The 23499-nt window shown below is 34.9% G+C and overlaps 2 protein-coding genes across 2 annotated transcripts; both read right to left on the minus strand.

The window, feature by feature from the left end:
- Positions 1-736: 736 nt before the first annotated feature.
- On the minus strand, positions 737-1645 carry LOC308265789 (olfactory receptor 10AG1-like; the record flags this gene model as incomplete). The annotated part of the gene is made up of 1 exon (XM_080699704.1): positions 737-1645. The coding sequence occupies one exon, from the start codon at positions 1643-1645 to the stop codon at positions 737-739; it is 909 nt and encodes a 302-aa protein (XP_080555830.1).
- Positions 1646-13105: 11460 nt separating this feature from the next.
- Positions 13106-14080, minus strand: LOC308259861 (olfactory receptor 10AG1-like; the record flags this gene model as incomplete). Its single annotated transcript, XM_080691172.1, has 1 exon — positions 13106-14080. The coding sequence occupies one exon, from the start codon at positions 14078-14080 to the stop codon at positions 13106-13108; it is 975 nt and encodes a 324-aa protein (XP_080547298.1).
- Between the last annotated feature and the right edge of the window lie 9419 nt (positions 14081-23499).

Consider the following 23499-nt stretch of genomic DNA (forward strand, 5'->3'; position numbering starts at 1 on the left):
AAGGTCCTTTTTATAAATAAGGTCATAACTTCCCACTTGGAGTACAGATATATTTTGAGGGAACAGCATTCAACTCACTCAAAATGAGTATTAAAAGTTTATAGTGAAAATTCTAGAAATTTTTAACACTAAATTGATAATTGCCAAAACAAGACCAGAGGTTAGAACAAGAGTGACTGCGGTTCATAGGGTTCCCAAAGAGCAATGAAATCTTGGACAATAGAGGAGTGAACACATCAGGATTTGCAGTTTTAAAGGAATATCAGGACCAATCTCAATAGCATGTGTGGGGTGGGGGTTCAGGGTGGGAACCTGGTGGAAAGTATAGCAAGTATTATGTACATGTATATCTCTATCACTTCAGAGTGATATATATATATATATATATATATGTATATATATATATATATATATATGATATATAATCCCAGTGCTTCAATATAAGTATAGAACAATAAAAGAATATAGCTTATTACATTAGTGACTTCGATGTACTTCACTGTATCAGAGAACAGCAATAGATTCATCTAAAGAAAAGAGAAGCTTAAAAAAGTCTTTCCTCAGAAAATGACTCTAATTCCTGGTGACATGACACAATCTTTTACCTTTTAGTGTGCTTCTTAGAGAGTCTCTTATGACTAGGTTTGCAAGTTAACCATGAGAAGGATATATTAATCTTCAAAATAGATTGCATTATAAACTCATAAGAAAATTATCACTCAGTTTTTGTCTTATCTCATGTTAATAATTTAGTTAGCAGTTTTCTGAGTGCGGCCATGATGTCTTTGTTCCTCAAAGTGTATATAATGGGATTTAAAGTTGGGATCAATATCGTATAGAAAAGAGAAATCAGTTTGCTCACAGATTCAGACTGATTTGGTTTGGGTTGTAAGTAAGTGATGCTCGCAGTTCCATAGAATAAGACAACCACGATCAGGTGAGAAGAGCAGGTGGAGAAGGCCTTGGCCCTCCCTCTGGTTGAGGACAGTCGCAGAACGTTGGAGATAATTTTTCCATAGGAGACAGCAATCAACAGAAACGGAACCATGACAAACACCACCGCCACTACATAGACTGCAATCTCATTCACAAAGGTGTCACCACAAGCAAGCTTGAGTACTGGGGGGATGTCACAGAAGAAGTGATTAATTCTGTGAGACCCACAAAAAGGCAAAGAGAAAATCTGGCCTGTTTGTCCAATCACAACTGGGACCCCGCTGATCCAGGAGGCAGCCACTAACTGGATGCAGACCTTGTGGTTCATCACCAGAGGATACTGCAAAGGGTTACAGATGGCCACGTAGCGGTCATAGGCCATTGCTGTTAGGAGGAGACACTCCGTTCCCCCAAGCATTAGCACAAAACACATTTGTGTAGCACAGGCCAACAAGGAAATAGTTCCTTTCTGTGTACAAAGGTCCATTAGCATTCTTGGGATAGTGACTGTTACATAACATATTTCCAAAAAGGAAAAATTTCTAAGAAAAAAATACATGGGGGTTTGAAGAGCAGGGTCAGTTTTTGTTATTACTATTATAATGCTATTGCACATCAGAATAGCCAAGTACATGAGCAAGAATATCCCAAAAAGAATCCACTGGAGATGGGGAATATCAGAAAAGCCCACAAGAACAAATTCCATCATTGTTTCATTTGATTTTTCTGTTCTAATTTGCTTTCCATCTGCAGATACAGTAAATGTCAAGATGGTTAATTTACAAATGTTTGGAATTGCACTGATCACTTGTGTTATGTGGCTTAATTGTGGGAACATAGTTATACAAGCTCTTAAGTCATGTCCCCCTTATGCCTTGATCTCTTTCTACAAGATAAAATTTGAAGCTTCAGAAATAAACTCATACTCAGCTAAAATACATTGGGGAAATAAATGGAATGTGATTTGGGGGTGCAGCATTAATAAAATCAAGGGTATCAAAAAGTGTGCCTCACTATTGACAGCACATCATAGATAAATATCTTATTATTTTGCCCTTAACACTGGAGTATGTTAGACACTGTTTTCATTGTTTTTTCAAAGTTATTATTTTTCTCTTTATTAGTAGTCATATTCCACCTTCTTTCTTTCACTCCAAAGTTTTTTCTTTTGTTTTCTTTGATTCTTATTCACAATCAGTTCTAAGTCCTCTATTACAATATTTCAATGTGAATCTACTTTTTTTTCGGTACTGGGGGTGGAACGCAGGGGCATTGTACCTCTGAGTGACACCCTCAGCCCAATTTTTTTGGTCTTTTTATTTTTGAAACAGGGTCTCACTGAGTTGCAAGGACCTCACTAAGTAGCTGAGGCTGTCTGCTGTGATCCTCTGGTCTCTGCTCCTGAATGCTGGGATTACAAGTGTGCGCTACCATGCCAGGCATGAATCTATTTTCTTATACCAATTATGTGTTTAGAGGGAATAAGCATATGCACTATTATTGCTCTACTTTATGTATGTCTTCCATCACTTATACTAAATAATAAATACAATCACCCTAGCATATTGTTTAATAAATTTCCATGCTGGCATAGGGATGTGGCTTAATAGTAGAGTGCTTAAAATTAGAGCACTTGCCTTAACTGTGCATGTCTGTGGTTTTGATATGCAGGGCCAAAATATAACAATAATAGTAATCATAATAAAAAATAATAAATAGTCTTTAACTTCAATACCTACTACTAAATTTTCATATTCTGTTTTTATATTTTTCTTCTTAATCATGTGAGATTCTTCATTGTCATACAATAACTTTGTAACCAGATGCAGTTCCTTTGCCTTCTTAGTGGTAGAAAGAAAAAATTTTATTAACCCCATTTATGATTTAGTATAACCATAGATGTAAGTGTTTTAATCGTTTATAAATGGGATTAAGATTTTAAAAAGCAAAAACAGACTCTCTTGTTCTTTTATATTAACATCATCCAAGACGTCAGAACTGCATGCTAATTCTCATTAAACTTTCATATTGTATGTTCTCCAACTTTTCAAAACTTATATTTACATGCTCTCCTATATCTTCAAATCTTCTACACCTATACATCTTCTATCAGCTGAAACTTAGACATAAAATATTCATAAACAAAAGTGACCAAATATTCTTATATTTTCATATCTCTATTTTTTACTATTTTTCAAGTTTAGTTTAAATAAATCACTTACCATAATGTCATTTTCATCATCTTACATATAAGCAAGATTATTTAATATAATTATGAAATTTAAGAGACACATGAGTTATTTTTAACTGTTAACTCATTTTCAGATACAAAGCTCAAAAGTTTTATGATTTTCTGTTCCATTCATTTACAAATGTCCTGAAATAAAATAGTCTTACAGCACAATTACAGTTTACCTTTATAGATTTGCATGAAGCAGTCTATGAGAGTGTGATTGTTTTAACCTATAAATTTTCTAACCTCCTCTTCTTTTTTGAGGAAGTCACTATAACTCTACAACATTTTTGTTAGTTTCAAAAATGAACTGCTTTTAAATAGCTACAGTCAAGAGTCATGCTAACCCTGGGGAATGTCTTCCCTCATGTATCAATTTAATTTCTAGAAGACAGTCTCTCCTTGGCAATCATTCAGGTTCATTTTGCAAGGCTATGTCTTTAGGATGGACCTGGCTTTCTCTCCGGCCCCTTATTGGCATAAAGTTCACCATGACTGTGGAGACTGTTGACAGTGAAATGCCACTTAACTGTCCAGTCCTACTTTCCACAAAAGTTAAAACATTTCTAACTATTGCATTTAAAGTTCTCAATATGTGGTGTCCATACTTTTTTTTCTATGATGCATCCATCTCTGGATTATCCAGACCTTTTGAAAAATATGCCAAATATGTATACACACACACACACACACACACACACACACACGTATATATATGTGTATATATATATATATATATATGTGTATATATATATATATATATACTCTTTTTTTCTTTTTCTTTTTATTAGTGTATTGTACTTATACATCATAATGGGGTAAAAAAAATCTGTGTAGACATAGATGCACACATCACCCAGCCAGCCCCCACCCAGTCCCCAACTCACTCCTGCCCCATCCATCCTTCCCATGCTTGGTTTAGTGGCTGACGTCAATATGAACAAGTGTATCATGCACTTTAAAGAGTTCCCCTCTCCCCCTCCCATCCACACAGTTAGGTTGCCTTATTTGCTCCTCTATAGGATCTCCTTTTTCACCTGGAGGTTCTCCTATGCCCCCTTTCACCCTGGCTTTCACATATTAGGGAAAGAATCCAGTTCCTTACTTTTTGTGACTAATCTTGCTTAGCATATATATATACACTTTTCCCCATATTTGAGCTGGTGAGAGTAGTTTTTAGAATTGGTATTATTAAACCAGATATTATTATTTTGGAAAATTAAAGCATACCATGAATCCTGACAATCTAAAATATAAAATTCATATTACTCTATCTACTCAGGTTTCAAGGAAACTAGCTGGTAGAAAATACAAAGCACCTCTAAAGTAAACATTTCAAACAAAATTAATTAAGACAATAAAAAAGAAGAAAAATGTCAGTACCCTTAACCTCTTTAAAACATTCACAAGTATGTATGGAGATAGGTGTCTTATGCACAAAATCATATGCCTATAATCTACATCTGCCTGTAATTATATTTCTGCCTTCATATTTGGGTTTCTATGGCTATTTGACAGTGTTTTCTAAAGCCATATTCATTTTTATGTTACAGATTTTTAATATACTTTTATTGGTAGACTGTAATTATACATCAAATTAGGTAAAAAAGATAGGAATGGAACACTTAGTGTTTTTCCCTTTCTATACAAGTCATTGAGATTGATATTGACAATTTTGTATAGGTACATAGTATTATATAAACCTTAGCTTCCCCCCTCCCTTAAGCCCCCTACCACTCTATTGGAGTCTATTCCTTTATCTGAGTTCTATTTTGTTACCCAATTTCTCTCTAGCTTTCCCATATGAAAGAAAACATATAATTGTTTATATTATAAGTTGGGATAATATCACTTAAAATAAGATTCTCCAGTTCTATTTTGCTGAATATAATGTAATTTTATTTTTCATGGCTGAATAAAATTTTATTGTGTGTACCTAATACGTTTTTGCCATCCATTCATGTTTTGATGGACTTCCTAGGCTGGTTCTATCTATGAATACCTCCTTCCATCTAATAGTCCCACAACTCTCTAGGTCATTTTCTTAGCCTCTGTTGGACAAGTAGCATTTAGAAAATATGGGAGATGTAACATAGGAAAAAATCCTTTTTAAAGAGCATCAACACATATTAGACATATAACATCAATCTCTTTGACATTGCAGAAACTAATATTGTCCACACATGAAGGAGTACAAACTGATTCAATAAGAATGATAAAGCCAGGCATAGTGGTGCATATTTGTAATCCCAGCTTTTGGGAGGCTGAGACAAGAGAATCAAGGCTTGTAGACAGCCTCAGCTACTTAGTGAGGACCTTTGCAACTCAGTGAGATCCGGTTTCAAATAAAGAATAAAAAATAGGGCTGGAAGTATAGCTAGGAGGTAGAATGCCCCTGGGTTTCATTCCCAGTCCCTCAAAAAACAATGATCATGTATGTACATGATATTATAGAAAATGTTGCCTTCATCATGCCTCCTTAATTTCTTCTTCCTTCCCTAAGGCCCCTCTACCACTTCATTGGAGTCTCTACTCCTTTATGTGATTAATTAAAGGAAACTTACTTTAAACTTCATCTTAGTTACATTTTATGAGTAACTAACGAAATCTGATTGATGGTTTCATACTAAAAAGGATTGGGCCAGAAAATGCTATTTTACTGTATGTAAAAAAAAAAAAAAATCTGGAGAACCTCATGCCCCTCCACCATGGTCCTTATGTTTGGTCATTAAGAGTGGGTTTCACTATGTCTCCTAAGAATTGGACGCATTCCATCAGTCCCAGAGTTCAGTCTCTAAAACTCTATGATCTTTAATTACAATTTTCTTCATGAACTGAGTCATTCCCTTAAGATTCAGAGATCGAAAGGCAAAAATAAAAATTTTCACCATGGCACCCTCAGTACAAAGCAGTTTAATAAAATACTGATGGAATTTTCATTTTGCTTAGGATAAACACCTGTTACTAGGTAGATTCTCAAGAACACTTTAGATACCAAGGAAATCCTCTTGATTTTTTTTTTTAGTATATTGCACTCTTAACCTTGTTTATCCTTCTGGGCTGATCTCTCCTAAGGAAGATTTCAGCAATTAAAACCTCCCTGCACCTTGTCCAGAATTTACATCTCACTGAAGGTTGCAACAAGTCTGGAAAATAGAGTTTATTTATTGATCAAAGAGGCAAAGTCTTTTCAATATTGTCCTTGAGAGTTCTTTACTCATATTTTCTTGGTATATAAAAAATTATTGTGGCAGTCCCTGTAAAAAGTTTGCCAACAAAGAGTTGTTTAAATGTCATAGCACTCATATTCCTCTGTTCCAGTTTAAAGTTGACATCTGTTAGAGCCTAAATTTATTTCTTCTCTCCCATTCTGTTGACTCTCTGTTGAGGTTCTTGATAGTTTCCTTTGTCTTGCTGAAACTCTTTAGTTTAATGCAACCCCATGTATTGATCTGTTTAGTTTCTTGTGCCTTTGGGGTCTTGTTGAGAAAGTTTTTACCTGGGCCTATGTGCTGCAGTGTTGGATCTACACACTCTTCAAGAAACCTCAAGGTCTCTGGTCTAATTTCCAAGTATTTAATCCATCTTGGATTGACTCTTGTACAGGGTGAGAAAGTGGGGTTTATTTCCATTTTCTGAATATGGTTAACCATTTTTGCCAACACCATTTGTTGAAGAGGCTCTCGACCACATGACAGTAATACCACTGCTGAGTATCTACCCCAAATAATGGAAACGAAATTATCAGACTAATGCATGCATATCTATGTTCATAGCTTCAAGATTCACAATTGCCAAACTATGGAACCAGCCAAGACGTCCATTAACAGATGAATGGATTACAAAACTATGGAATAGGTACACAATGGAATTTTATTCAGCCATAAAAATAACAAAATCACATCATACACAGGAAAAATGGATTGAACTGGAAAACATTATGCTGAGATTAGTTAGTCACAAGAAATAAGAAATTGGATGCTCTCCCTAATTTGTGAAACTAGGAAGAAAATGGGTCATAAGAGAAACTCTAGACAAAAAAGCAGAATCTATAGATAAGCAAATAAGGCAACCTAAGTGGGGAAGAGGGGAGGAGGGCAAAAGGAAATTCCCTAATGGACAAGATGCTCATTTACAAACATATCAGACTCAGTCACTAAGCCAAACATGAGAATACAGGTGGGGGAGGGAATGGAGTGGGAATTAGGTAAGGGCTGATTGAGTGATGTGCTCATATATACCTCTACTATCTTGTACTCCATTAAGATGTATGACTCTAGTGCACCAATAAAATAATTTTATAAAATATTATTTCTTGTCCAAGTGCCGACAGTTGTGAGAACAAAAAGGGAAGATAAAAGTCACTTTTATTGAATTCTACAGACTGTGTTTTAGAACAAAATTCAAATCAAATACCATGCCATAATACATATTCACTAATACACCAATTTTAAACAGAAATAAGTGGCAAGGTATACGACCATTTGTATTAATTAGTTGTTTTAAAAGGTATATTTGCATTTTACACAATGTCATTATTTTCCAGTATCATCTTACTATTGAGCAATATTACTGAAGTAAACATTTTACAAAGTAAACTACAAACTTTAAAACACATTTTATTTAATCATATTAGTGTATCATAATTCTATGTCATCGTGCGATTCAAAGTGAGACATTTAAATATGCATACATCACTTGGTGTGTTACTCTCTGGATCCCACTCCACTCTCCCCATCCCTGTAAATGTTACTCATATAGATCGCACTATATTTATATAAGAAATAAAATTGATCTGTTTTCTTCTTAAAGCCTCTTTTTACCCTTTTTCATGCACTGCAAAATCCCTTTCCATTATTCTATTGGTTTTCTCTTTTATATGAACATTTTTTTTCTAACTCTGCATGTGTGAGAAAACACACTACTCTTGACTTTTAAAAAAATATAGTTTTTCTTATATTTTTGCTGGTGCATTAAAACTGTGTAATCATAATGAGGTTCAAAGTGATACAAGTGTGTACACAGCACTTGGCGTGTTTCCCTGTAGATCCTGTTCACTGACCCCCATGTTATTGGTACTGAAACCTTCATTGTAGAAGGAGCATTATCTGATGTTTCCTTCATTTAGACTTCTTTTTCTTCCTGCCACCTCCAACCCCAAACCCCTTCCACTTTTCTATTGCTCTTTCTCTCAATGATCTAAAGTTCCTTTTGTTTTTTATATCCTCACTATCTTCCACATATTAGAGACCTTTTTTTTCATAAATTATTGTGAATAAACTGTAAAATTCAGTATAATTAGAGATACATGTGCTACTGTAGCTATCACCACAATGAAGTCACAGAACATTCACATTTTCTGGAAATAGTTACTCATATAAATTTATGATATAACCTTTTTATACTTATACCCCTAGAAAATCACTGATCAGGTTTCCTTATACATAATTCATAATCATTTAGAATGCACTTTTTGTGGAATCTTTCCCTTTATGTAAGGACTTAAGATTCAGCTCAGTTGTTTTATGTGTCATAGTTCATTAATTTCCTTCCTGAATAGAATTCCACTCTTTGCTTATGCTATAATTTGCTTATTCACTGATCTATGAATAGGCATTGGTTATTTCCAGCTTTCTGTAATTTTGAATAAACATATGTATTACCATAAATAAATTTTACATTGGCATATATTTCCACTTCATTTTTTTAGATAAATGTTACTTGGATAAATGTGTAGAAATAAAACGGTTGAATAATATTACAGGTGTATGCTTATATTTTTGGAGACTTTCAAAACATTTGTAAAAAGGCTGTATCATTTTACAATTCTGAAAGCAATGTATGAGAATAAGAATACCCTGAGACCTTTGCTTTTGTAATGCATGGATTGAGATATCTTAAGTAGCTTCGTTTGTTTATTTTTGTGGAACCTGAGATTGTACCTAAAAGGGTACTCTACCACTGAGCTACACCTCCAACCATTTTTATTTATTAATTTATATTTTTATTTTGTGATAGGGTATTACTAAGTTGCTAAGATTAGTTTTAAATTTGCAGTCCTTCCTTCTATATAAGCCTTTTTAGCACTGGATTTACAGTCATGCACCACTGTGCCCAGCTTACTGTAAGATTGATCTCTATTTCTTCCATGATGACAAATAATGAACATATTTTATATGGCTTGTGGATATTGGCATGCATTTTGGTGGAGTGTTTATCCAAACAATTCACTCATTTAATGTGGTGTTATCTGTTTATTGGATGACAAAGATTTTTTATACAGTATGTATACAAATCTTTCAACAAAATATATAAATATATTTATTATTAAGCTTTCCCTTTTTATTTTTGTTAATGATCTATTTTGAAGCAAAAGGGTTCTTTATTTGGGGTATCCCAAATAAATTGTGTTTTGTGATTTCTTTAAGAATTGTTATTGTTTTTATTTTTTATTGGTATTTACATATGATATGGAGACAAACTTGATGCATATATTTCCCCCTGTAGATATATTATTGCTCCTACTCTAATCTAAAAAAAGACTTTTCACTTCCAAGTAATTATTCCACTCTCTTTGTGAATGATCAAATTACCATACATATATTCACCCTTTTCTATATTTCTACAGGTTTATATATTTACTATTTCATAATTACAACCTTTTTTATTTCAATAAATTTATGATAAGTTTTGAAGTCAGATACTATCCCTTAAATGTGTTATTTGTTCATGGAATTTGCTTTATCTGAACTTGGTCCTTTGTATTTTTATAAAAGTTTTAGAATAAATCTAGAAACTATTGAAAAATACAGGCTAGATTTTTTTTTTCTTCTTGGATTTAAATTAATGTAGAGCCAGGCATGGTGACACACACTTGTAATCCCAGCATTTAAGAGGCTGACACAGGAGGATCATGGTTCGAGGACAGCCTCAGCTACTACTTAGTGAGGTGCTTTGCAACTCAGTGAGATCCTGTTTCAAAATAAAATAATAAATAAAAGGACTAGGGGTGTGGTTCAGAGGTAAATGCCCCTGGGTTCCATCCCCAGTACTGCAAAATAAATAAATAAGTTGAAATAAAGTTTTATTTTGATTATTTAAGCCCACAATAATAATTCAGATTTCTACTTTTAATCACCATTTTCTCTCAGTAAGGTATTGGTTTTCATAGTGTGATTCTCATATTTTTCTAAATATTTTGTATTTTTTATTTTCTAAAAGAATTTAATGGATTTTTAAATTTTTACATTTCAAAAATTTGCCATCATAAAACACTTGCCATCATAATTACATTTAAAATCTGTTGTACTAATTTACAAACTGAACAGTGTATAATAAAAGTTTCTATTTACTCTCATCCTCACCAGCATTGGTCATGGTTTTATTCTGGATAGTTGCTATTCTATCTGGAATTGTATGGAATCTCAGTCTAGTTTAATTTTAATTTTCCTAATTTCTAATGATGATGAATATTTTTTTCATGTATTTATTGTCTTTAGGGGCTAAGCAGTATTATAGGATATAGATGGATCTCAATATCTTAGTACAGTTTATTTTTTTAAATATGTGTATGTTACTGGGGATTGAACCCAGGGAAATTCTGTCTCCAAGCTATATACCCTGCAGCCATATTTTCTGTTTTTTTTTTTTTTTTTTTCGGTACTTGAGATGGAACCCAGGGCCATTGGACCTCTGAGCCACACACCTAATCATATTTTTTAGTATTTTTTATTTATTGAAACAGTGTCTCACTGAGTTGTGAAGGGCCTGGCTAAATAGCTGAGGCTGTCAATGAATCACAACCCTCCTGTCTCTGCCTCCTGAATGCTAGGATTACAAGCGTGCACCATCATGCCAGACATTTGTTTTATTTTGAAATAAATTTTACTGAGATTCCAATGGTCTTACTTGATTTCTGAGGCTGGTTTTACATCTGTGATTCTACTGTGTCAGCCTCCCCTGTACCGTGATTAGAGGAGGGATGTGCCGCTACACCGGGCCTCATATATTCATACTCACAGTCCTTCAACTTTGATTCCAAGTTGATCTTATTGTTAAAAAGGGAATGCACAGTGTTTTTGTTGTTAATAAGTACTGTGAAACTAACATGTATGTGTAGTGATTGCTGGCAAGTATCATTTCTACAAGATAAGATTTAATTGATTCAGTTCTTAAAGTAAAAAAAAAATAAATATTTTTATTTTGCAACCTAAGAAAAATACCAATTTATTACATAGAATGAATGAAATAATAAAAGTAGCCTGAGGGAAAATATATTTAGCTGTGGCCTTGCTGTATATAGACTCAATTTCAAAATATTCAAAAGAAAGAACTTGAATCAGAGGACTCTTTACATGCTATACTATATTCCTAAGTCTAAGTGAACAAATTAATGTAAACCCTTGAACTAAAAACACTCAGAAATTAGTCTCCCACGTTGTCCAGTATCCTCTCCAAAATCACAGTGTTTTAGAGGTTCACTTCCTCCAGAGGCTTCATTGAGAGTCATTCCTGGCATCTTCCAGCTTTGTGAGGCGCTTTTCTTTCCTATTTGTGGCAGAAACACTCCAGTCTCTTCTTTCAGCTTCATATCATGTTCTCTGACTCTGTTTCTTAAATTTCTACTTTCCGGTCTTATAAAGGACAGTATTCATTCTGCTTGATGCCCATTTGAACTTAATTTGTTCTTATTTCAAAATCTCCTTAACCACATCTGCAAAGACTACTTTTTATTTCTGAATAACAATAGTGTTACATTTAAAAGTTCCAGATAGAAATATACTTTGAAGGACCAGCATTCAACCAAGAACATAGAGGCGTAGAGGGATTATGGTGGAAATATGGGAAAATTCTAATGATAAGCAGCTTAGCACCAAGGAAAGACCTGCGGTTACAATAAATGGTATTGATACTACCAGAGAACAGTGAAAGCAGTGAAATCTGGGACCACAGGGGAGAGGAGAGGATTTGTGGTTGTTAAGTCCCATGTACTATGAAAAAACCCATAGAAATGGAAAACCAGAACGGAAGAAAATAAAGTACATGAGTTTGCTTTTTCTTCAATCACAAATTGTTCTAAAATTTTTAATTGGCCACCTCAAATCATACAATCAAATTAAGGCAGCAAATACATACAGAGAGAGACAGACAGACAGACAAAGACAGAGAGACAGAGAGAGACAGAGAGAGACAGAGAAACTCATTCTAGAACATGAGCTTTTTCCTGGTTATATGACATATTGTCATCTTTCACTGTGCTGCCCAAACTGTCTTGTAACTAAATAATTAATTATGATAGGATTTCTCTTTTGTGCTACTGGGGATTGAACACAAGAATTTCACTTCTGAGCTATACACCCATATCTATTTTTTTTTTAAAGAAAAAAACAGTATCTCAGTAAGTTGCTGAGGGCATTCCTAAACTGCTGAGGCTGACCTCAAACCTGCAATCTTCTTGTCTCTCCCTCTCAGGTACTGGGATCACAGATCTGTGTCACCACATCTGGCTTGTAGGAAATATTGATTTTAAAAAAGAACAGCTAGGTGTGCTGGTACACATCTATAATGCCAGTACTTGAGAGGCAGAAACAGGAGTATCACAGGTCTGAGACCAGATTCAGCAATTTTGAGCTTCACAGTAACATAGATAGACACTGTTTCAAAACAAAAAAAATTAAAATGGCTAGAGATGTAGCTTGGTGTTGAATGCCCCTGGGGTCAATCCACATCACCAAAAAAAAAAAAAAATCCATCTTTATGACTGCATTCATTTTTACACGATTAGTGGACTGCTTTAAACTACACGAAATAAGTGTCCTTTAACATAATGTGACGTTTAATTATAACATGAACTATAAAAATTAGGACTATAGGAACAAATCTGAAATATTTTGAGTAGCTATAAGCAAATAATTTCTGAGTTTTTGAACCTGTGCCTCATGTTAATAACTTATTTAGTAGCTTTTTCAGTGCCACCTGGATATCTTTGTTCCTCAGAGTATATATGATGGGATTGAAAGTTGGAGTAAAAATGGTGTAGAAAAGAGAAAGCAGTTTCCCCATCCCCTCAGATTGGTCTGGCTTGGGCTGTAAGTAAGTAATACTTGCAGTTCCGTAGAATAAGACAACCACGATCAGGTGGGAAGAGCAGGTGGAGAAGGCCTTGGCCCTCCCTCTGGCTGAGGACAGTCGCAGAACGTTGGAGATAATCTTACCATAGGAGACAACGATCAACAGAAACGGAACCATGACAAACACCACCGCAACCATGTAGACTGCCATCTCGTTCACAAAGGTGTCACCGCAGGCAGCCTTGAGCATGGGCGGGATGTCGCAAAAGAAGTGATTGATCCTGAGAGACCCACAAAATGGCAAAGAGAAAATCTGGTATGTCTGTCCAATTTCCACTGGGACCCCACTGATCCAGGAGGCAGCCACCAGCTGCATGCAGACCCTGTGGTTCATGAGCAGAGGATACTGCAGAGGGTTACAGATGGCCACGTAGCGGTCGTAGGCCATCACTGTCAGGAGGAGGCACTCTGTGCCCCCAAGCACAAGCACAAAAAACATCTGGGTAGCACAGGCCAATAAGGAAATAGTGCCTTTCTGTGTGCAAAGATCCATAAGCATTCTTGGAATAGTGGCTGTAACATAGCAGATTTCTAAGAAAGAAAAGTTGCTAAGGAAAAAATACATGGGGGTTTGGAGAGCAGCGTCAGTTTTTGATACTAGTATGATAACACTATTGCATATTAGGATAGTGAAATATATAAATAAAAACACCACAAAAAGAATCCACTGGAGATGGGGAAAATCAGAAAAGCCCAAGAGAACAAATTCCGTCAATGTGGTGGAGTTTGATTTTTTTATTCTTAGTTGCCGATCCATCTGCAGATATGGTAAATTCAACATGATTAATTCATTCTCATTTTGAATAATACTGACATATGCCGGGCATGGTGGCACACACTTGAAATCCCATTATTTGGGAGGCTGAGACAGGAGGATCTCAGGTTTGAAGCCAGCCTTCACAACATAGTGAGGCCCTCCACGACTTAGTGAAACCCTGTTTTCAAATAAGAAATAAAATTGGGCTGGGTGTTTAGCTCAGAGGTAAAATGCCTCTGGGTTCAATCACCAGTGCCACACACACACACACACACACACACACACACACACACACTGATAATATTATGTTATCTGATATAGGTCTATGCATGTATGTATATATTTATTTATATATTTCCACTCTTATTCTGTTGCTACCTGGTAAAAATTTAAACTTCACAAATCATCTTTTATGTAATTAAAATAAAATCAGGAAATAAAATAAAATGTAATTCATTAGATTTGCCTAGGATGGTATAAATGCCTTAAGAAGTGTGCAATATTAGAGAATATTGTGGAAAATATTCTTTTATTATTGTACTCTATTAAGACTACAAATATGTTAAATGTTTTCATAATATTTTGTTTTTATTTGACATATATATTCTCTTTATTAGAAGTCAGATTCCACCTTTCTTGGTTTAATTTTTTTTCTTTTTTCTTTTAGATTGTTATTGGTATAATGCAATATTCATCACAGTGAGATCAAAAGTGATACGTAGCCGGGCGTGGTGGCGCACGCTTGTAATCCCCGCGCTTGGGAGGCAGAGACAGGAGGATCGCGCAGGTTCGAAGCCAGCCGCGCTGGCTTAAGAGACCCTGTTTCCACATAAAAAAGTTAAAAAAAAATAGGTCTGGGAGTGTAACCCGGAGGTAGAAGGACTTCCAGGAACCCCAGTACCACACACACACACACACACACACACACACACACACACACACACACACACACAAAAGTGATACGTTCATATATATCTTTCTTTTTTTAATTTATTTTTTAATTGTTTATTGGTGCACTGTATTCATACATCATAGTGGGATACAAAGAAAACTTTCGTAGACATACATGCACAATCTCTTTCTTTTGGTCACTTTTCCTCTGAACTCACCCTGCCACCCCTCTCTTAATTTCTTGTACATGCTGATAAAATTTCTAGTGAGTTTTCATATTTGAACTTAATACTGTTTGCTTCTTCCAGGCTCCTTTTTCCTCCTTTCCTCCCTTCTACTAGTCTACTGGTTTTCTTTAAGTCTTATTCAAAATGAGTTTGAATACGGAGAATCAGTATTTTAAACACATTGTTTATTCCTGAGGAAATAAATAGATGAAGCAGTTTTGCTCTACGTTGTGTACTTTTTTTTTTTACCAATTATACTGAAAATAAAAAATATTTATTCATGTATGCTGTTCATTAACACCTTCCTATTAACACCTATTATTCCTATGAACACCTTCTAGGCAGCAGGTTTATTTACTCATCTATTTATTAGAGTGGGTACTGAGATTGAACCCAGGGGCATCCTACACCCAAACTACATCCCCAACACTAGTCTATTTTACTTGCTTTTTATTTTATTTTACTCTACTTTATTTTTATTCTGAAACAGATTCTTACTAAGTTGCTGAGCTTAGTTTCAGACCTGTGATCCTCCTGTCGTACTCAGCCTCCCAAGTACTAGAATTACATGTGTTTACCACCTTGCCTGACTTATAAAGTGGTTTTAAAATATTAATTTAGGCCGGGCGTGGTGGCGCACGCTTGTAATCCCCGCGCTTGGGAGGCAGAGACAGGAGGATCGCGCAGGTTTGAAGCCAGCCACGCGCGCTGGCTTAGGAGACCCTGTTCCCAAATAAAAATGTAAAAATAGGTCTGGGAGTGTAGCCCGGAGGTAGAAGGGCTTCCAGGAACCCCAGTACCACCAAAAAAAAAAAAAAAATTAATTTAGGCTGTGGATGGGAGAATTCCTTTTAAGCACATGCCCTAGGTTCAATCTCTAGCACGACAAAAAAAAAAAAAAATAGTTCTAAGTAATTTAATTAATAAATATGACCATTTCCATATGATCTTTAAATGTTTTCCTTATTATTGGTGGAAGAGTCTCTGTTGTCATGCAGTTCTGTTGTAAATCAACGTGCCTGCCCTTTACTTCCCCTCTCAATGTTACTTCAAACAGATGCTCAGGCCAATGTAAGTGGCCAGAGCATAGGGATGGGAAAGAAAATGAAAATAAAACACTTCATATTAGTACCATCCCTAATTTACAGGGCTTGACTATTCACTTTACACTCTCCTATCCTCTATTTTCCAACTTTCTCAAGCATATATTTGTAAATATTTCTATCTTTTCAAATATATTCCACCTGTTATGCCTTCTAGCCACTTCAATTTGTATTTAACATTAAAATATTATAAATAAAAGTGGCCAAATACTAGTCTCTCGAGCTCCCTATTTCTATTAATACTGCTGCAAGTTATTTCATTGTGAATTTCATTATAATCATTTGACAGTCATCTAATTTTATTTCATATGACCTAGCTTAAATTAAATAACTAGCTAATTTTTCCTTAAAGATTCAAGTTTTCTGTTTTTCTGTTTTATTATTTGGTATTTGATCTTTGAATTTAGAATTATCTTTAAATTAAATATTAGCAAAAGCAAAATTACAAAAATATGCCATACCTTTACAAATCTGCATAAAGCTGTCTGGCGGAATTGGCACTTTTAACCTATAAGGCTCTTCTGTATCTGAAGAAGTAACTACTCTGCAGTGTGCTTGCTCGTTCCCAACATCCATGAGCCCTAAATAGAAATAGTCAGGATCACCCCGGGGAATCACCTCTCATGTATAAGTTTATTTCTAATTTTCCAATCATTCTGTTCCATTTTTTAAGGTTATCTCTTGTATAGACCAATTTTTCTCCCCAGCCCACATTGACATAAGGCTCTCGATGATAGAGAAATCTATTGGCAGTGAAAAATGACTTTCCAGAATTAGCTAAAACCTTTTAGCGACTGCATTTAATATCCTTTAATAAGTGATGTAGAATCTCCCTTCTTATTTCTCTTATGATTTGTCCAGATCCAGGTAATCCAGCCCTATATACTTTATAATATTTGAGTTGTCTTCTTATTTTTCAGAATATTGTGTGTGTGTGTGTGTGTGTGTGTGCGTGTGTGTGTGTATGTGTGTTTGTGTGTGTAATTGAGGATTGAACCCAGGGACATTCTATGTCAGTTATACCACAGCCAATATATATATATATATATATATATATATATATATATATATATATATATAGAAACAGATCATATATATATATATATATATATATATATATAGTTGTTGTTGTTGTTTGTTTATTTGTTTGTTTTGTTTTGTTTTTTGGTACTGGGGTTCCTGGAAGCACTTCCTTCTACCTCCGGGCTACACTCCCAGAACTATTTTATATTTTTTCATATTTGGAAACAGGGTCTCCTAAGCCAGCACATGCGGCTGGCTTCGAACCTGCGCGATCCTCCTGTCTCCGCCTCCCAAGTGCGGGGATTACAAGTGTGCGCCACCATGCCCGGCTTGCCCTTTATTTTTGAAACAAGGATTCACTAAGTTGTGGAAGACCTCACTAGGTAGCTGAGTAGCTGAGGCTGGCTGTGAACCTGTGACCTCCCTGTCTAATCCTTCCAAGTACTGGGATTACAAGCATGTACCACCACAGTCAGCTCAGAATATTCTTTTGAAAACTCTTTGAACATGGACATATTGTACATTTCATATCTACAAAGTTCTTGGTTAATGAAGGTCTCTAAATTATAACCTATTAGCTAGATTCATTTAGGCAAAATATTTTACACTAAGTTCATGAATAGATATACTACAACTGAAGAGTTTTGCTGTATTATGTTTAATATTTAAAGTTATAAACTCCCTAAGATAATTTTATGGTTAAATTATGTAAAGTGTAGATAAAGTTTTCTATATTTTACATAATTACATCCTTGTTTTTTTGGTTTTTTTTTTTTTTTTTTTGGTAGTACTGGGGTTCCTGGAAACCCTTCTACCTCCAGGCTACACTCCCAGTACCTATTTTTATGCTTTTTTTAAAATTTGGAAACAGGGTCTCTTAAACCAGCACGGCTCGCTTCGAACCTATGCAATCCTCCTGTCTCCGCCTCCCGAGCGCAGGGATTACAAGCGTGTGCCACCACGCCCGACAATTACATCCATTTTGAATGAGATGTTTTATCAAATGGGACAATTTATTAAAAGACCAGATTTTCTACTCTATCCTGTAGTGTTACTGTTACATATGCAAATGTATCTGTGTTCTTCTTTATGGCTGAGTAAAATTAAGTGCTCAGGGAGATTGTCCAGTTTCAAAAAGTGAAGCATTTTATGTTTTCTTTCATATATGGAGGTTAGAGAAAAAGTGGGAAACAGAGGGATTTTTTGATAAATGAAGTGGGACAAATTCCAGTAAAGTACTGAAAGAGAATTAAAAGAAAGAGGTGGTGGAGAGGAGATTTGATGAATGAAATTGTTCAAATAACTCTATGTTGATATGCAAAACTATGAGCACTAAGCTCCCTACCACGTGCTGGAGGAGGAGGAGAAGAGAGTGGGATGGGGTCCGGAAGAAGACGTATCGAGTGCTGCGTGATGTAGGTTTCGTTTCTATCACTCTGAAATTCATTTTGATGTATGATTACAATGAGCCAATAAAAGTAGGTTAAAAATGTGTCCTTATGATGCGGGTGTCCACATGTTGGACTCTATGTTACGTCTTTGGTCACCTTATCAGTTGTAAGATTGGATCACATTGTTTGACTTTGTGTAGTACCATAATAAGTTTACTTTGTCTACTAGAGTAGGCAATTCCACTTTAAAGTTCACCAGGGCTTTAGTTGGTTATTTTTGTTTTCACAAGAATTTGAGAATCAAATTGTTTCTCAGAAAATTGACTATCAATCACGTGCACACAATCATGCACAGTTTAGTTTGCCTCTGTAAATTTAGGGTTCATTCGATTTAATTAGTATGTTTTTGATGGTAGGTTTTTCAATATAAGAGGATGGTATAGAAATCTATTTATATATTTTTAAAGGGACTTAAATTATTTTATTTCCTGGGTTGACTTCCTAAGTATATTTGTACTAGAAATTTATTTATTTATTTATTTATTTTTGTGTGTGTGTGTGTTGTTTGGTATTAATTGAACCCAGTGGTATTTTGCCTCCAAGCAGCACCCTTTTAATGTTAATATTTATTTGTTTGTTTATTTTGTTTTGAAACACGTCTCACTGGGTTGCTAAGAGTCTTGCTAATTTGCTAAGGTTGGTCTTGTACATCAATCTTTCTGTCTTAGCCTCCCAAGTGCTGGGATTATAGGTATGTAACACCAGGCTTGGCAAAATTGCTGTTAAATATCTGATAATCTGTTCTATTTCACATAGCACTTACACTTTCAAATTTAGTTTGTTTTACTTTTTTTTTTTTTTTTTTGGTAGTACTGGGGTTCCTGGAAGCCCTTCTACCTCCGGGCTTCACTCCCAGACCTATTTTTTATATTTTCTTTATTTGGAAACAGGGTCTCTTAAGCCAGTGAGGCTGGCTCCGAACCAGCGGGATCCTCCTGTCTCCTCCCCCCAAGCTCTGGGATTACAAGCATGCACCACCACGCCCGGCTAGTTTGTTTGTTTTATATGGAAATATATAGTGTCCCCTTAAAATAATATTTGGCTCATAGTGAGCATTGAGTATTCTTTTTTAATTTTTTTTATTGGTGCCCTGTAGTCATACATCATAATGGGATAAAAAAAAATCTTTTGTAGACATACATGCACGTATCGCCCAGTTTGCTCCTACCCAACCCCCACCCTATTCCCTCCCCGTCCCTCCTTCCCATGCTTGGCATAGTGGTTGACATCTAGTATTATAGCAATTTATCCAAAATTAACAATGATAATCTCACATAACAGATTCATTTGTCTGATACCAAGCTTTTGATGACTTAGAGATAACATTTCAATATTTCTTTTTGCTTTCTTTCTTACCAGAGGATATATTTTTTTTAAGGTGAAACTATCATACATTTATTTACTTATTTTTCAGAAAAAAATCTATCCTAACATGAAATATGAACTCTAAATACCCAAAACAATCTCAAAAAGAACAAAGCTAAAAGATGTACATTTTCTGATTTCAAACCTTATAAAGCTACAATAATTGAAACAGTGTAGTACTGCTATAAAGGCAGATATATTAATATATAACATTCAGATTTAAAAATTTGTAATAATGAAAAATTTAATATGTTTATATATGAAATTGTGTTTCTTTTCTATTGGAAGTATGTATGAATAAGTTTTCAGCGATGTATACATTTCTTTCTCCCTTTTGTCCTATTTATTTATTTATTTATTTATTTATTTATTTATTTTGGTGGTACTGGGATGGAACCCTTCTACTTTGGGCTACATTTCCACACCAATTTGTTTATATTTTTATTTTGTAAACAGGGTCTCTTAAATCAACACGAATGGCTTTGAACCTGCACACAATCTTCCTGTCTCTGCCTCCTAAGCATGGGGACTATGAGTGTGTACCACCACACCTGGCTATACATTTCTTTCTGATTTTTCTAAAAACATGTCCATTAAATTTTAATTATTCCGTTTTAAAAAGTATTTAATTTTTATAGTTTAATAATTTTCTTCTGATTTGCACTCATTGCTATATAATTGAGATAACTATGATTCTATGATGTTGCAAAGATTTATGTTTTTTTCTTTACCTGTACCTTCTCCTAGTTGTTCAATCAGACAATAATAGAGGACTTGCCATGAAATACTTTTGCACATATAAGGCCTAATATCAGTTGATATTAACTAGGGTGCATATTCCTATAGACCTGACTGAATCACATAATTATTTTGAATTTAGTTAAAGCAGTCTGATCTAGACAAAATCAGAGATTCAAGGTGAGAAAAATATAAGAGAGTAGATGGCAAATACTATGGTTGGATTCTAGGTAGGGGTGAAGATTTCTAACTCCTCACCCCGTTGTATCCCGTCCAACAAATTTGACCTCAATTTTACAACCATACAAAACTAAGTTCTAAAATAAAGTACTTAGGTATAATTAGTTATTCTTCCCCACAGCTTCTAGGCAATACTTAATTTTAGCTTTTGAAATTCTAGTCAGAGAAACCAGTGATCATGTGCCAGACTTGGAACCTACAACAACTATGAAATCATAAATCTGAATTGTTGAATTGTTTTTAGTTGTGAACTTTGTGGTTATTTTTTAAGCATATGAGAAAAGCCATTGCAATAACTAAAAAGGGCATTCAGTTTGATCATACCATTCTGTGAATTGGGTTGATTTATATTTGGCCTGTAAAAGCTCTGTCTTTATTTCTGTGAATGCCTAGATTCATTTTTAGAGTAGCACACTTCATGATTCTCCGTATGTTCTGAAATCTAGTGACCTCAGGCATATTATTAATTATTGATGGTGAATGGGCCTAATTCAATTTGTCAACTTTTTTGTTATATTACACAAAGATTGTAGACTCCACATCAACTCCCCTTATTCTCTAAGGCTTACATCAGTCCAGACTCTGTGAAGTCTATGCGATTTTGGCAGAAATGTATGAAAGAAAAAAGGAATTACGTGAGTATGCTGATGCTAAGAGTCATTCAGACTTGCCTGAACTTTTTTATATCAATGAACCTTATATCTTGCCTATTAATAAAATCTTTTTCAAGTAAAATTGAGTAGTCAAATAATCAAACTTCAGAAAACAACATGTGTTTGGTTTTCTTTCATATTCAACATTCCTAGCTATATAGATAGAAAAGTCTAGAAAAATGCAAAATTGTAATAATTTTAGATTATTATTTCTTCAAAAAGATATCTCTTTGACTCATTTAACAAAGTAATAATGGCATTTTGGGTTTTCACAAAAACACTTTGTGTGGTGTGTGTGTGTGTGTGTGTGTGTGTGTGTGTGTGTGTGTACCAGGCATGGTAGTGGATGCTTATAATCCCAGTACTTGGGAGGCCAAGACAGGAGGATCGCACAGGTTCAAAATAGCCTCAGCTACTTAGTGAGGCTTTGAGCACCTTAGTGAGACCTTGTTTCCAAATAAAATATAAAATAGGTCTGGGAGTGTAGCCTAGAGGTAGAAGGACCCTGGGTTCCATCCCCAGTACCACAAAGAAAAAAAACAACACTTTTTTCTTTGGTCCAAAGTGTAACATACAGACAGAAACTGGTGTTGATGATAAATCAGCTGTGGCCTAGTAGGATAAAGAATTAATTCTGGACTATTGAAGTAAAAGAACTTTAATGAGAGAACTACTTCTATCATTTCCTATGTTCATACGTCTCTCTTAACAAATTTTCCCTAATTAGTATTTAAAACATCACAAAACTTGTCTATCTCAGTTGTAGGAGTTCAGTGTCCAAAATCACAGTGTTGTGAGTCCCCACTTCCTCCCAAGGCTTTGACGGAGAATCGCTCCTGTCTCCTTCCAGCGTTGGGTGAGGTGATTGTTGTCTTTCTTGGCTTGTGGCTCCATTGCTCCAGTCACTGTGTCCACTGTCAGATGGTCTTCTCTGTTTCTCTGTGTCTATTTTCTAAACATTTTTCTCCTTCTTTCTCGTATGAAGATACGAATGTCTGAATTTGGTAATGTCCTAAACTATGACAATCTAATTCTAAATATTGACTTAATTATATCTGTAAATATCCCTTTTTTACATAAGGTCACATTTGAACCTTCAAGACATATATATGTTTTAAATGTTTTAACCCAAGACATTCTACCTAAGAGGTACACCCAACTCACAGACTTTTTTGATTTTAACAGAGTCTTGCTAAGTTGTTGAGGGTCTAAGTTGCTGAGACTGGCCTCAAACCTGTTATCCTCCTGGCTCAGCCTCCTGAGTACTTGGATTACAAGTATGATCCACCATACCTAACAAAATTAAGATATATTGTGAGGGGCCAACATTCAAATCATTATACCTGGGTATGAATTGCTACATTCCTAACTCTATAATCTTCTAATATGAAATTATATTTTTAAGGCAATACCAAGCTACAGTGGGAAAGACTGAGATTACTAGGGAACAATGAGTGGTGGGATAATTAAGGAGTAAATACACTCAAAAGTTTTAGTCTTAAAAGAACAGAGAAAAAGATAAATACCAGAAAATGCAAAGGGACAAATTTAAAACAATCAAGTTTCATCATCTTAGCTACTTCTGGCTTCTTTTTATTGTATAAATCCAAACACAGGGTTAGAGAATGGCAGAATATTCATCTGGAGAAAAGAAAATATTAAAAAAGTTTCAGAACATAACCCTATCATATCTATGACACGGTTATTTTTCACTTTACTATTGAGGCAGTCGCTTGCCTCAATAGTTAACCA

Source organism: Muscardinus avellanarius, assembly GCF_963383645.1.
Source record: "Muscardinus avellanarius genome assembly, chromosome: 1".
In the NCBI taxonomy this organism is placed as follows: domain Eukaryota; kingdom Metazoa; phylum Chordata; class Mammalia; order Rodentia; family Gliridae; genus Muscardinus; species Muscardinus avellanarius.